This window comes from Gallinula chloropus (assembly GCF_964237585.1).
Source record: "Gallinula chloropus genome assembly, chromosome: 4".
In the NCBI taxonomy this organism is placed as follows: Eukaryota; Metazoa; Chordata; class Aves; order Gruiformes; family Rallidae; genus Gallinula; species Gallinula chloropus.
Window position 1 is genome coordinate 14,117,959 of NC_140088.1, and position 13,966 is coordinate 14,131,924.

The 13,966-nt window shown below is 33.5% G+C and overlaps 1 protein-coding gene across 1 annotated transcript in view; it reads left to right on the plus strand.

Annotated features, from left to right (window-relative positions):
* RYR3 (ryanodine receptor 3) overlaps positions 1-13,966 on the plus strand; it is a gene marked incomplete at its 5' end in the record, with an annotated part of 219,645 nt that overhangs the window by 50,940 nt on the left and 154,739 nt on the right. Inside the window, 5 exons of the mRNA XM_084263759.1 lie at positions 2,333-2,440; positions 8,932-9,006; positions 9,639-9,717; positions 12,091-12,203; positions 12,660-12,759. Coding sequence (XP_084119885.1) covers positions 2,333-2,440; positions 8,932-9,006; positions 9,639-9,717; positions 12,091-12,203; positions 12,660-12,759 — 475 coding nt within the window. The remainder of the gene's footprint in view (positions 1-2,332; positions 2,441-8,931; positions 9,007-9,638; positions 9,718-12,090; positions 12,204-12,659; positions 12,760-13,966) is intronic.

The following is a 13,966-nucleotide window of genomic DNA, read 5'->3' on the forward strand; positions in this document are numbered from 1 at the left end:
TTCTTTATTTATGGTTCTTAAAAACGAGTTGTCTTACTTCTGTATATTCATTTCAACTTCCCATAGCCAGAAGGAGGACGATTACTAATGTGTATTATTTTATAGCAAATTCTAAAATGCTTTCTCTAGTACATGAACAAATTTTGGTTTTCATTTCATCATAAAGATTCCTGAAATTAATATTTCCCCATCTTCTACCCGTAGCTCTCACCTCTCAGTATTTTCATTTCACTGAACATGACATATTGGCACTTTTTCTTTTTTGTGGTATTCCTTTATAATACAACATTGCTCAGAGTTGGGGAAAAGCATAGATTAGCAGATGGTTGAGATTTTATTAAACTTTTTTTAGCTTTGTGGTTATCAAGAGTATAAAATGGTCTGCCACAGAGATTGTTGAATATCAAACTTATGAACTAGCACCATTTGCAAAAAGACCAGGAAAGAAATGAGTTTCGACAGACTCAATAATGACTTTTAATTTTTTAATTTTTTTTTTAAAGAAGCAATCTCAATTAACTAAGGAGGACAGTAGCTACATAAGTCATGTACCACGCACATAAATTACCTGTTATTTCTCAGGTCAGTAGAATTTTAAAAAGAATCTGTTGCCATCTAACCACAGAAATGGGATATCTGATAACATGCACGTGTTATCTTACTGTGTTGCACTGTAAATTTGAAGGAGGGTTTAGCTAGTCTAAGTCATGGGTAGAAAAATGAATTTCATAGTTCTTCATGTCAGTGTTCTTAAATAAAACTGAATGCTCCATAGGCTATGGAAAAGAATAAGAAGTGAAAAATTGCATTAACCTAAGATGTACACTTTATGCAAACTGTGACTAGCAGTACATTATTTTAGAACATGTCTTTTATTAATACAACACTGAAGTAAAGGCTGAAACTATTTTCAAATCAAAATGCTGCCTCTGTGGGTCAAAAGCCCGTGGCCAGTGAAAGAGATGGGTATTCTTTTGTTCAGTCAGTAGGTGTTGGATCATGCTGATTATGCCATACTCAGTTTGGAGTGGGATTAAGTGCCTGAATTATTTTATCACCAGATGTTTTATTTTGTTGCCAGATAAACTTCCAGTTTTGTTTCTGAAGCTAAGTTCCATTGTTGAAATAGAGAAAGAATTTCTAAAGATTGATCTGACTTTTGGTGGTGTTTCTTTGGGGTTTTTTGATTGTTTTGTTTTGTGGTTTTTTGGTTTGGTTTTTTAATTTTTTTTTAATTCAAATATACTTCAAGGACAGTATGGTACTGAAAATGTCTTAATAAAGTGGATGCTGCATAGTCTGAAAGCTGTCACAGGATGGCAACAGAAAAAAGCTCAGCATTATCAATAATTTTACCACAGAAAATCTGTCACACAGATTTGAAAAAGGAGTGTATATCAACTTATATCGTTCTTAGCCAGGATCATAAATCATAGAATATTGAATTATTGAGTTTGGAAAAGAGCTGTGGAGGTCGTCAGGTTCACCCCTCTGCTCAGAGTAGATTCAACAAGAGCAGATTGCTCAGCACACCGTTCAGTCAAGGTTTGCATGTTTCCAAGAATGGAAACTTCACTTCCTCTCTGGGGCACCTCTCCCTGTGTTTTCAATACTCACAGTAAAAAAGGGGTTTTTTTTCCTCATGTTTTTGTAAATTTCCTGTATTTCAGGTTTTATCAATATCCTCATCCTTTCAGTTAGTACCACTGCACAGTCTGGCTCTGTCTTCTTCGTACTTTCCTGTCACATATTCATATGCATTGATGTTTCCCCTTGAGACTCTTTTCTTGGGGCACACAAATGCAAATACAGTGAAAAAGAAAATAATCGGCTGTTCTTGAAATGAATGTTTCATGTTTCAAACCCAGAAGACATATTGATCCAATAATGGAGAAGATCTCCGACAGTAGTTCATATCAGAAGATTCTGAATCTTTGCCATTTAAGGACAGCTATAAATATGTTCAGAGCTTCAACCTTACATATCAAGGAAGATCATACAAGTTCCCTTCTGTTTTGTCAATTGTGTTAGAGGAAAAAATAGAGTGTTCATGGTGTAATTCTAAATGACAGGAAAGCAATAATATTTACAGAAAAGCTGTTTGCTTTTGTTTCATTTTACTGTGAAGAATCCAGCTCAGTTACTGCACTGACAAATTATGAAGAATAGATTTATATTATTTTCATACAGGGAAATGTTATATCCCAAACCAAATGAGTAACCATTAAGTATGGATTTTGAAATTACAATACATGTGTATTCAAACACACTTTTGATAGTGCTTCACGTACCCTGCTGATTTGTTCTTTCATTGTTTCATTTATTTTTGCAGTATGTTCCTCCAGACCTTTGCATCTGCAATTTTGTCCTTGAACAGTCCCTGTCTGTCAGAGCCCTTCAAGAAATGCTGGCCAACACAGGGGATAATGCTAGTGAAGGGGTAAGTAAATTGACATTAAAGAAGATTGAATATCTGAATAGGGATTGTTCTTAGTTCTTTCCTTGCTCCAGGATATTCTAGGAGAGGGTCCCAGTTTTTTGTGGGACATTTTTCCTCCACTACTATAATCATATTTGTTTCTCTTTAGCATTGAGAAGCAAGTACAGTTGCTCTTTCGAAATATTTACAAAACTAAAGTTTACAGAAACATCATCTTCAGAGATCATCTATTACTGTCATTCCAGAACTGGATACTGTAAAAGGACCCTTGGACTGAGCTTGGCTTTTATGAACTTGAAGAAAGTATATGAGACAGGTTTTGTCTGAAACATAAATCATTCTCAAAAAAACATGATTGTATTATAGTTCTATTTATTTATGGTAAAATCAAAATAATTTTCTCATCATGTAAATATTCTACCTCATTTCACTGAGCTAAGAAAGTATTTCAGGTATTTGGATGTAATTTTCTCTATCCTCACATGAAATTAACAGCTAGAAATGAAGTCCTACAAATGAAACTAAGTGACAAATTTAAGTCCCTTTTAGTTCAGATATAAAAATAAGATATTTTTCTGTGTAATTCTGTAACTAAACTGTTTCATATAATTTCGAGTTATTTCATCTGTGGTAAAATGCAGTAACTGTTGATAGAAACAGTTATTTCAAAAATCTTTCTTAATCTTTTACTTAATTAGCACAAGAATACTTACTTGTATGCTTACTGTATAGTGTAAAGTGACTGCAGTAAAGTAAAATGTTGTAGCTATGCTTGCATTTCATATTACTAAAGTTTCAATTGCATTATTAGTTCAAATCTAAAATATGCTAAGACTGACTGAAACAGGACTTCCACACCAGAGCAGTCAGGATGCCAAAAAAGCCACATGCAATTTAGTGTAAATTATTCATCACTGTCAAGAACAGTATTTTGCACAGAACCTCTAAACCATTTGTTTTGCAAAAGGAGATGGTGTTATAAACAAAAATTAAGCCTAATCCAAACACCAGATACAGATTTTCCTGTATTTACAATAACCTACATGAACAATTATAATTTTTCATTGATTAGCTGAACCTCAATGCCACTTTTTGAGATGAGACAGATTTACTTCTTATCTACACACTAACACTTTGTGAAGTTTTAAATGTTACTCTTGCGGTTGCATTGGTGAATTGTTTATAAGTAGGCAAATTTAGGTTATAGAATCATATGGACCTGGGTTAGAAGAGTCCACAAAGATCAACTAGTTCCATGCTTGTTGCCACGGACAGGGACCCTTCACTAGACCAGGTTGCCCAAAGCTCCATCCAACCTGGCCTTGAACAATTCTGGGGAAAGGGCATCTGTAGCTTCTCTGGGCAACCTGTTCCAGTGCCTTACCACCGTCATATTAAAGAATTTTTTCCTTATATATAATCTAAATCTATCTTCTTTTAGTTTAAAACCTCTACACCTTGTCCTATCACTGCATTCCCTGATAAAGAGTCCTTCTCCATGTTCCCTGTAGGGCCCCTTTAGGTACTGAAAGGTTGCAATAAGGTCTCACCAGAGTCCTCTCTTCCCCAGGATGAACCCAACCAACCAACTCTCTAAGCCTTAAGAATTTAAAATATAATGTGACATCACCTTTTTCTTCTACTCAGTGAACAACTGAAATCTAAAAACCTTCAAAATACCACTTCTTAATGTATAAGGTGAAGTATTATTAGCAAATAAATATTAAATAAGACTTTACAATGTTTATTTGTTATGGCAAACTCTGTAATTGCTCTCTGGTACCATGAAACCCACAAAACTACTGTAAATAATATTTTATATTTCACTCTTAGAGTTACATTTGGTAGTACACACCTGTCTCTTAAAGTTGACAAAATTCTTGCTTTTTTTGTGGGTGACTTCATACATTGATGTTTACCATACCTCTCAGATTTCTGCTGACTGATTAGATCAGCTTGCTCTTGTCGTCTGTGATGCTGTGCTTTAATTGATTTCCCAGCACAGTCCAAAAGCCTGGCTGGAAGAGTCGTCTTAATTTGATTGCTTTGACCCTTATTCTCCCATTTAATCTTAATTGAATTGAGCTTTCATTCTCTTACGAACATGATAAAATTCTGTGGGTTTGCTTTTTATGAGAAAAAGACTCTATGGGTTTACTCTTTTATGAGACTAAATGGCAACTAATTATGATGCAGATAATCTGGATACTGTGTCTTTTTTATTTTATGTAGAACAAGAGAAATCATAATTTCTTTGAGTTATGGGGGGGGGTGTTATTGTACTTACACACAGAGCTAAGAGACTGTGACATTAAGGAAAGAGATGCTTGAGGAAGAAACCAAGCATAAAAGTACAAGTAAATTCAGCATTATAAAAAGAAATTTGCTTAAAGATAATGTTTCTCTACTTTTTTTTTTGTCAAACAGAAATTTATGCTGAAGTTGTTTCATGTTGCAAGATCTCTTTTGATTTTTTTCTGAGATCCATATATTGTGCATGCAGCTTTAGTGTTTTCTTTTATTAATAGAAGCTTAGAAAATAATATTGAATGATATGTAGGAGGACAAGAATTTTATTATTTAAGTAAATATCCTAGAAGGGAGAATCAAAAGAATGCTTTATTTACTTCTGACTAATTTTTGAATGTCATATCCATCTACAGAAATGTGTATTATTTTTTGAAAGATGAAAATGGCTACAGAATAATTTTTCAAAATTTTTTCTGTTCAATTATAAGTCACCATTCATTCTATGGTCTTTTCTTTGTTGTGCAACTATTCACCAGTCTATAGGAATGCAGGTTAGGATAAATGTCCTATGGTTCTGTTTGATTCACAGGTGTGAAGTTTTTCCTACATTTTTACATTTTGAGGAGTGGAAGAACCTGTGTTTTTTCACTGTAATTTATTGGCAGGATAACCACAACCTACTGGCTTATTCTGCACTTCCCACAGATCTTTAACTGGCCCATGTCATGGCACAGCTCAGGAAAGCTGGAGTTCTGCTGCATCACTTCCAATCTTGTAGTGTCAGCCTTTGTGCACACAGTTTTTAGACCTCATTGTTATTAACCTTTTGCTTTCAACTGTTTTGTCTGGTTTAAAGTGTATTTTTTGATATTATGCAATTACATTGCTTCCTAGAAAATGGAACTTTTGGTGAAAAAAGCATTTGATTAGGGAAAGTAAGTTTGATTTAAATACTTTATGAGTTCTAAGCATTAACAAAATTTTTAGTATTTCCAAATTATTCACCCATAAATTTAGCCAAAATATTTAATCTCTCATTACTAGTAATATATGAATGTTTGTATTTGGGATTGGCAGTAGAGGACAAATAATCTCAACAGTAATAACAACCATACTGCTTTGGGGGCAGTGGGCAATAGAAAAGAAAATGCAGTCTGTTGTGCTTTTTTTATTTTGATACCAGCTTGCCCTGCATGTGTTTTGAAGCTGGGTACCATCCATTTGGGAAACTGTAATAGGAGCACAGCAGAGTTGGCAGAGATGTAATAGAAAGATGAGATTAAAAATGAAAGCCTGAACAATAATGCAAGAAACTTTCTTTCTGGACCACAAGGATTTGTTATACTCAGAGGAGGTGCACTCTTAATTAGTTTCTGTCGACTAGCTGTTGGTAGAATGGATAGGTTATTTTTTAAGTTACAATTAACTGATTCTGTTTTGAGATGTGCCGTAACTACCAATCAAGATAAATATTTTGTATTATCAGGCGCTATCTTTAGCATGATGAAAAAAAGATAAGTAATTTCTAAACTAGATTTCAGAAAAAAAAGCTAATTTTGAGATGAATAATACAAAACGTATTTTAATTGTTTTATATGTAGAAGAAAAATGATAGTGGGAAATGTAGGAATTTACATGTTAAAATGTTCCTTTACATTCTGTTCTCAACACTGCAGCATTGGTAACAATAGAATTTGGCCTCACTTTATTAACATTAATCTTTTATTGATTCCACCAGTCAATCATTCCATTGAATGGTTTGTTTCCCATATTAAATTTAGTTTGGAATAGAGTTGTCCTGTTAGTTTCCTATTTTTCTAGAGGAAGGACATACTTTATCTGATTGGGGGGTTTTGTTGGTTTGTTGTATTTATTTTTTTTTTTTTTCTTTTTTAAATGAGTCAGCTTTAAAATTACAAGTGATTCACCTAAAAGCTTTTTGTAAAAATAGCATGAAATGTTTTATTGCTTGTGCTCAGTATGCGTATATTTGTTAAAAATTGACATGTAATTTTCTTCTGACAGCATGTCTGTAATTACAGTTGATTTTGCTGTTAAGGTTTTCCTTATTGATTCAAAAAAGTTGTAATTTATAAAAGAGGTATTATATACACGGTTACATGACGTTTTTCTCGTTTTCTTTTTCCCCAAGCAGTGATAGGTTCCTGCAGGATATATGACTATAAATCCTTTTCAAGGATGACATGTTATGGAAGAGTTCTTGGAAATTCTTATTTATTGTTTCTGATTAGCCTTTTATAGTGATATCTGAAAGTATGCTGTCTTCTCTGAATGACCAGCAATAATTATCTCTTATTTGTCTCCAATTTCTTCCAATAAAGTAATACATTTTCTATGTGGATCCAAAAATCTTTATCCAGGAGTTTAGTATTTTTTAGTTTACTACTGGGTGTACTGAGAAATTTTACATAATTATATGGAATGTATTTTGAAAGAGATTATGCATAGCATCCATATAATTCTGAGAATTTTCTCAATAAAATGTACCACATAAAATTACATAAAACTGTCTACTATCTGTTAATAGCATTAAGTTCCAACATAACCAGAACACAACTCTCTATGTGTTAATGTCTTTGTTACTAGCTAGAAAAGGAGAAGTGGGATTTTTATTTGGTTGCAGTTGTAAAAAAAATACTTGCTTGAAAGTGCTTAGGTTTTGTATTGCTTCTGGTCTGACAAATAATATATCTCTTTTAATCCTTTGAATTAATATTAAGTATTCTACATGTTGAGATAGAAAATACAACAGTTTCCTCAGCTTAAAGTTGGGGTCATACTCAGTTTATAAATCTGTTGATCTAATTGGTAATTTAAATAATGTATTGTTCATGGACTGTAAAATAATTTGCCTACACATATATAACCACATGTATAGTTCCTGGAACTACCTTTAATTATCTTGGTCCCTTCCACATGAATCCAACAGAAAGAACTGACCTTGAAAGGCAGTCATTTCTAGAAATATGCAATGTATGAGACAGGACCTTATCTGAAGTTGTACTTCGGGCAATCATCTTTCATATTTAACAATGGCCTAAATATACCTGAAACAAGATTATAAAGTAGATTTTTTTTTAATTGAAAAAAACCCACCTGTGTGCTTGTGTGAGAACAGTTTCAAACAGTTACATGAGAAGTTGAATATTCTTACATCAACAATTTTTAACTTCTTATCAGGATCGTGATGTTAGACTTTTTATTATTACTCAGGACTTACCAGTTGTAAAAGTTATGACCTGTACTGAAAGAAAAAAGATGAAGTACAATGTTTTTTGTACAACAAAAAATATTGTAAAGTGTAGGATATAATTAGTATTAACATTAATCACGATATCCTTAATTCTGCAAAATATGGAGATCACCTCCCTGTTCTTCATACAATCTGGGATCAAGAATTTAAAAATAAAAATAAAAATCTTTTTTTCAGTGGAAAGCACCATAATAAATCAATACTAATTTCTTTATCATATTATTTAAGTTTGATTAGGTTTGTTATTTATAAATAATTAGGAAATAAGTTGAAAGATGCAGAAAAAGACTGAGGTAGACTGACTTGAAAACCTATAAACCTTGTATTCTTTTGTTCCATAAGCAAAATTTTGTTAAGAATTTTGTTAAGAAAATTTGTTTTCTTCTGGTCTCCAAAAGGAGTTCAAAAGATTTGTGTAAACATCTTTAAAGGAAGCATGTGGAAAATCCAGTTTTGCCTCTCTCTGATCTTGGCGCAAAACTCCATATGTGAAATTAATAACTGTGCTTGGTTGAAATTATGGATGCAGTTGCTTTAATGAATTTACTAAATGCTTAAGGTAACATTAATCCTAGCAAGTGGATATCCTTAATATGTGCTTAAACTATTCTGGGTGAGTTTTGCCTGTTTCAGATTTAAGTTTGTGTATGTGTATATATACTTATTTTATTTTTTTTTTTTTAATGCATCTGAGAAGTTTATAAGAAAGGTAAGTAGTATCTTACTAAATTTAAATCCTTTTTTGAATATGGTGTTGACCGGGAGCAACATTTGTTCCCATGTCAGGTATTTGTCTGTTGCTGTAGCTGTTATTATTACAATTTTTGCCCAACATATAAATTTCATAATTTTCTTGAATTTTTTCACTTACTAATTGAACTGCAGTAGCTTTTCATGTTGTTAAATAATTTTGATTGTAGTCCCTGCAGTGCAATGGAGTTCTGACCTTCTGTGTCATGTTCTGTAGGCAGCTCAAGGGGGTGGTCACAGAACCCTGCTATACGGCCATGCTATACTACTTCGCCATTCGTTTAGTGAAATGGTAAGTGAAACAGCACTTGCATAGAATGAATAGCATGAGAGTCAAATAAGCTTCTTTTTATCAAAATTAAAACTACATACATTCAGAAGGATATTCTTTCCAAAAAAAATTTTAATAGTTCTGGATCTTTGACTTACTAGGGTCCATGCAAGTATACATAATAGGAGGTTGAATAAATGAGAAGTCAAGAAAATTTCTTCACTCCTTTATCCTGTACTAGAATACTCCACAACAGCCTTTAAACTCTGTTGCTTATGTTTATGGACCATAGAAATTGTATGTGCCTTGATATACCTGAGTTGCAGTCATTAATGCTTTTTGGTATGTTTACTATCCTTTCATGAAGCAAACATACTACAGTAAAGTTATTAACAAGATGTTTGCTGTTCCTATCTGATGAAGTTAAGTGAAACTTTGGAAAGAAGGAGCTAAATTGCTCAGAGAAATATGTGCTGAAGTGGAAAAAGATTTGGATGTTTTAAGGTCAGGAAGAGCTTGTGTACAAACCACATAATTCTTAACTAATTTTAAACAATTAAGTGCAGGCTGATAGTGAGATGCAGTATTAATTTGACATATGTGTTAATGGGTACTATTGCGGTTTTGCTTTCAATAACTTTACTGTTTTGCAGTATTTGACTTGTTTAACATCATCAAGGTCTCAGACGGATAAACTTGCATTTGATGTGGGACTACGAGAAAATGCAGCAGGTATAGCAAGTTATTTTTGAAGGAAAATGTATCACGCATTTCTGTTTTTAGAAGAGGCACTGACATCTTATGTCATATTTATCTGTTCATTAGAAATAAGATATCTGAAAGTAAATGATGACTGTCAATAGTGATGACTTTCAGTAAATTCACTGACTTTATGTTAGAGTGTGAGAGTGACTTGCCATTAAACTGAGTTACCACAACTGCAGTAACACTGGTGGTAGTGGTCATTTGCTTTATATTTGTGTGGTTTGGCACTTTCAAGAGAATTAGAGTACAGAAAAGCCATGTATTGGTGCATTCACAATATATACTGTAACCATGCAACAAAAAAATTATGCAAATTGTAATGCAAGAAAACACGAAAATATAAATACACTGCTAAAAGTGCTGAAGAAAAGTAAAAGTATAAAATAGATCAAAATACTAATAAGATAGTGTGGAAATGATACAATACAAGAAGTGACAAGAAAGCTTTAAAATCTAATTAGTAGATTTCTTGGACTACTGCCAGTAAGAGTGCTGTTGACAGAAATTTAGTAAAAAATTAAAAAAAAATGTGCTTCTACAAAGTCACATCTAAATTTTGTGATGCCACCGTGACCTATGTTAAATCAATATAAAAACAACTCAGTCACAAAGAGCAACAAATAGGTTTATCTGCTCCAGTATACATAGTGGTTATAGTTACTGAAAGTGAGGAGTACTCATAAGGTGGCCCTGCAGTACCCAGGCCCAGACATATACATAGAACAGAATATCTAAGTGCCTGTATACGTGCCTCATTAAGGTGAAGCTTCAAGTAAAGAAATGCCAGCTGTATTGCTATCAACCTGTGCTTTCTATTGGTTTTTTCATTATATTGAAAATAAATTGAAATCAAAATAGACTATTTGGTGATGGAGAGGCACCACAGAAGTAGGTGTTAAAACTGTTTGTGGAACATGGTCTTTGAAACTTCCTTTCCAAGCGACTCTGATGATCTACATAACTTTCTGGTTTGAATGAGTGAAGTTTGTCTTTCAGTTGTTTGTAGCCATAAAGGAGATGGTCTCAGATATTAGCAGCCTATTTCTTGTTTTTATTTTTGGTTGCTGCCTTGGAGACAATTTTCTTTAGGGGTGTAGACAGAAGGAATGGATGTGTTCTGTGTCTCTGAAAACTGTTTCAGTGAATTCTGTCTTTATAATTTTATAGGGTTTCTTCACTTATTTTTGTGCCTGTGTCTGCTTGTACCTTGAAATTTTGTAACAAATATCTGTAGTTGTCTCATGTTGTTATTACTTAACTGTACACATGCAAAAAGACCCTTGTACACATAGATAAGATATAAAAAGCAACATATAAAAGGAGTGCTTAGTTGTGTTTGTGCTCAGAGGATTTTAATAGCCTCATAAACTGAATACCTTAATAACATCACTTCCCCTTGCCCTACTTCCCTAGCCATGAAACTGTCTTACTGAATCAATTTTGGCTGTAGGAAGTATTCTTCACTTAGCAAGCACTGAGTGAAAAGACACTTATTTTTTAAAATCATTCTCTTTTAAAGATTTAGCACTTCACATTTTTAGGGATGTAACTTTTATTTATTGTCATCTTTATAACTAGTTTCATAACCTTCAAATTCTCTTTTAAGCAGTTTATACATGCAACTTCTGAGTTGGTCAGACAGATTTTTAGCTTTGTTTTATGCTATCATTTTTGCCTTTATTCAATTTTCTCCCACTTTGCATCACCCAGTTAGAAAGTTGTATTCAACTTGTTTTCTTCAAGGTCTTAACTAAGCTTTGAAGGGTGTAAAACTCTGGAATGAATGGGATAATATTCCCAGAATCAGGGTGTTTGTGTTTGCAAAGTAATCTGGAATCTTATATTCAATGTCTAGGAAATGTTCTCTGGTTGCCACCCTCAGGCTTAGATATCCTGTGGTCATACGGTCTCCCAGAACTGTATTAGTAGTGTAGCAATATTGTAAAATTATGGAGTATTTGTTTAAACATGCTGTTTAAACATAAATGTAGCTTAGAGTGGAAATAATATAGAAGATAGTGAATTAAATATGAACATTAAGCAAAAGAAGACACAAAAGGTGGTAATTAAGCCAGAGGTAGCTGTCAGCCTTTTACTGAGCAGTGTTTTGTAAGTGGTTGTTTTTAAAAAGAACATGAAAAGAGAAATATCAGCTTCAGTGCTGAGGAAGATTAGTTGATAAAAGTTTCACAAAAGAATCAAACAGATTGAAAAAAGGAATGAGGTGGTTTTATAAGACACACGTCTTCATTCTTTATTTCAATATTGTATAAAGACATCCTTAAATTTCTTGGGAGTTGTCTGTTTTGTATATCCTTGATAAGTATCTCTGTCCTTTAGGTGAGGCATGCTGGTGGACAATACACCCTGCTTCTAAACAAAGGTCAGAAGGAGAAAAAGTTCGAATAGGTGATGATCTTATCCTGGTCAGTGTGTCCTCTGAAAGATACCTGGTAGGTTGGTTTGTTTAGCAACTGGACATATGGAGGGAAAATACAAAAATTTCATTTTTGGAGTTGGGGAAAATGGTTGGGGTTCTTACGAATTAAATTTTTCTAATTTTAGAAATAATACTTGCTTGTAATGCACTTTTTTTTTTTCCTCAGTGAAAGTTTTCTCCCCTTAGAACAAGACTGTTCACATGCCTTTATCTCCAGGTGTACTTCAGAATTGTCTTTCTTGGGGAGTTTCTACTTCTGTATCTGTGAAAGATTTCTTAGCTGCAGCTGGAGGCTGCTGCTGAGATTTAGAAAAGAGTTTGTTTTAAAAGCAAGTGACTAATTTTAAAACATGAAAATATTTGTATTTTTATTACATATTTCTATTTCGTTGAGAGATTAATATGCGAATTAATACAGTATTTTTAAACATAAACGTCACTGTTTTTTGTTATTATCATCTTGTTTCAGCATCTCTCCATATCAAATGGAAGTATTCAGGTGGATGCTTCCTTTATGCAGACGCTGTGGAATGTACATCCTACATGTTCAGGAAGCAATATTACCGAAGGTATGTTTTATTTATTTTTAAAATGGCTTTGTATTCCTTTTCACAAAAAGTGGAAGTCAAAGAAAAAAATCCCTCCATCAGAACATCAAACCATAGAACTTAATGTAAATGAAGGAAATTAGTATAGGAGAGAAGAGTAATGAAAGGGAAAATGGAGAAATACAGATACATCAGCCAGATTAACTGAATGAGTGCTGGAACTTTAAAAGAGCAAAGCATAAATGGCTACATAAGAAATGAAGTCTGGAAGAATAAAAGATGAGTTAATTGTCTGCAATTTAATTTTGGACATCAGCAGCTACAGAATAAACAACCCAGTAAATGTAAATTTGTATAGGATTTTCAATCACCCTGTGACAGAGATAACAGAAGAGAGATAAAGAAACATGCAAAATGGGAAGCAGGTTTCTCATAGTGTCTATTTCAGTCTCTTAGTTGTGTTTTTTAAGGGTATTTGCTCAATATCCTTTCTGGGTCTCACAGCCATGCTTCCTTATAGTCTTTCTGAATGAAAATGAGCTCTCTAAATGCATCCTCTTAATCAGCCTTAAATCCCACCCACAGGGTCAGGATTTCTTTTTAGGTACTTGACTGCACTTTTTGGAGAAGCATCACCTTATTCTGTTTGAGAAATGTTCTGTAATGAAAGACTCATCCACTCAATAGCCCTCCTTATTTCAGTGCCATACTCTGTCATTAACACTGTCCTAACAAACATTGTACTTTACCTCTGCTGTTTTCTGTTTGAAGCATCAGCCTATCACATTCATACATGGTAAATGGCTTTAAGTCAGGAACATTTTGTATCACTTGGGCCTAAAATGAATCACTTATGATACAATAATATACAGGATCATTGTTAAAAATAGAGCTACAAGGAACATGAAAGATATTGCATTTTCCTGGGATCAGCTGTACTAAGTCTTGACAGAAGTAGATTTCCCTGGTGCTAAATACTAACAGTAACTACACATATCTGAACTGTGGTCAGGCCCTTTTAACCCCCAGCGGTTTAAATCAGCATCCCACAGTGTCCCTGTGCACTGGCCCATAAGTGACTTGTCTCAGTGTTTGTAGGTTTTCATTTTAAGAGCATATGGGATATGGATTTTCATTGCAATAGTTTCTGATTGCTTTCTGTTGCCAGACATGTATTATGCTGGAGCCGTATATTTCTAAATGACTGTCTGGTCCCTTGCAATCATGG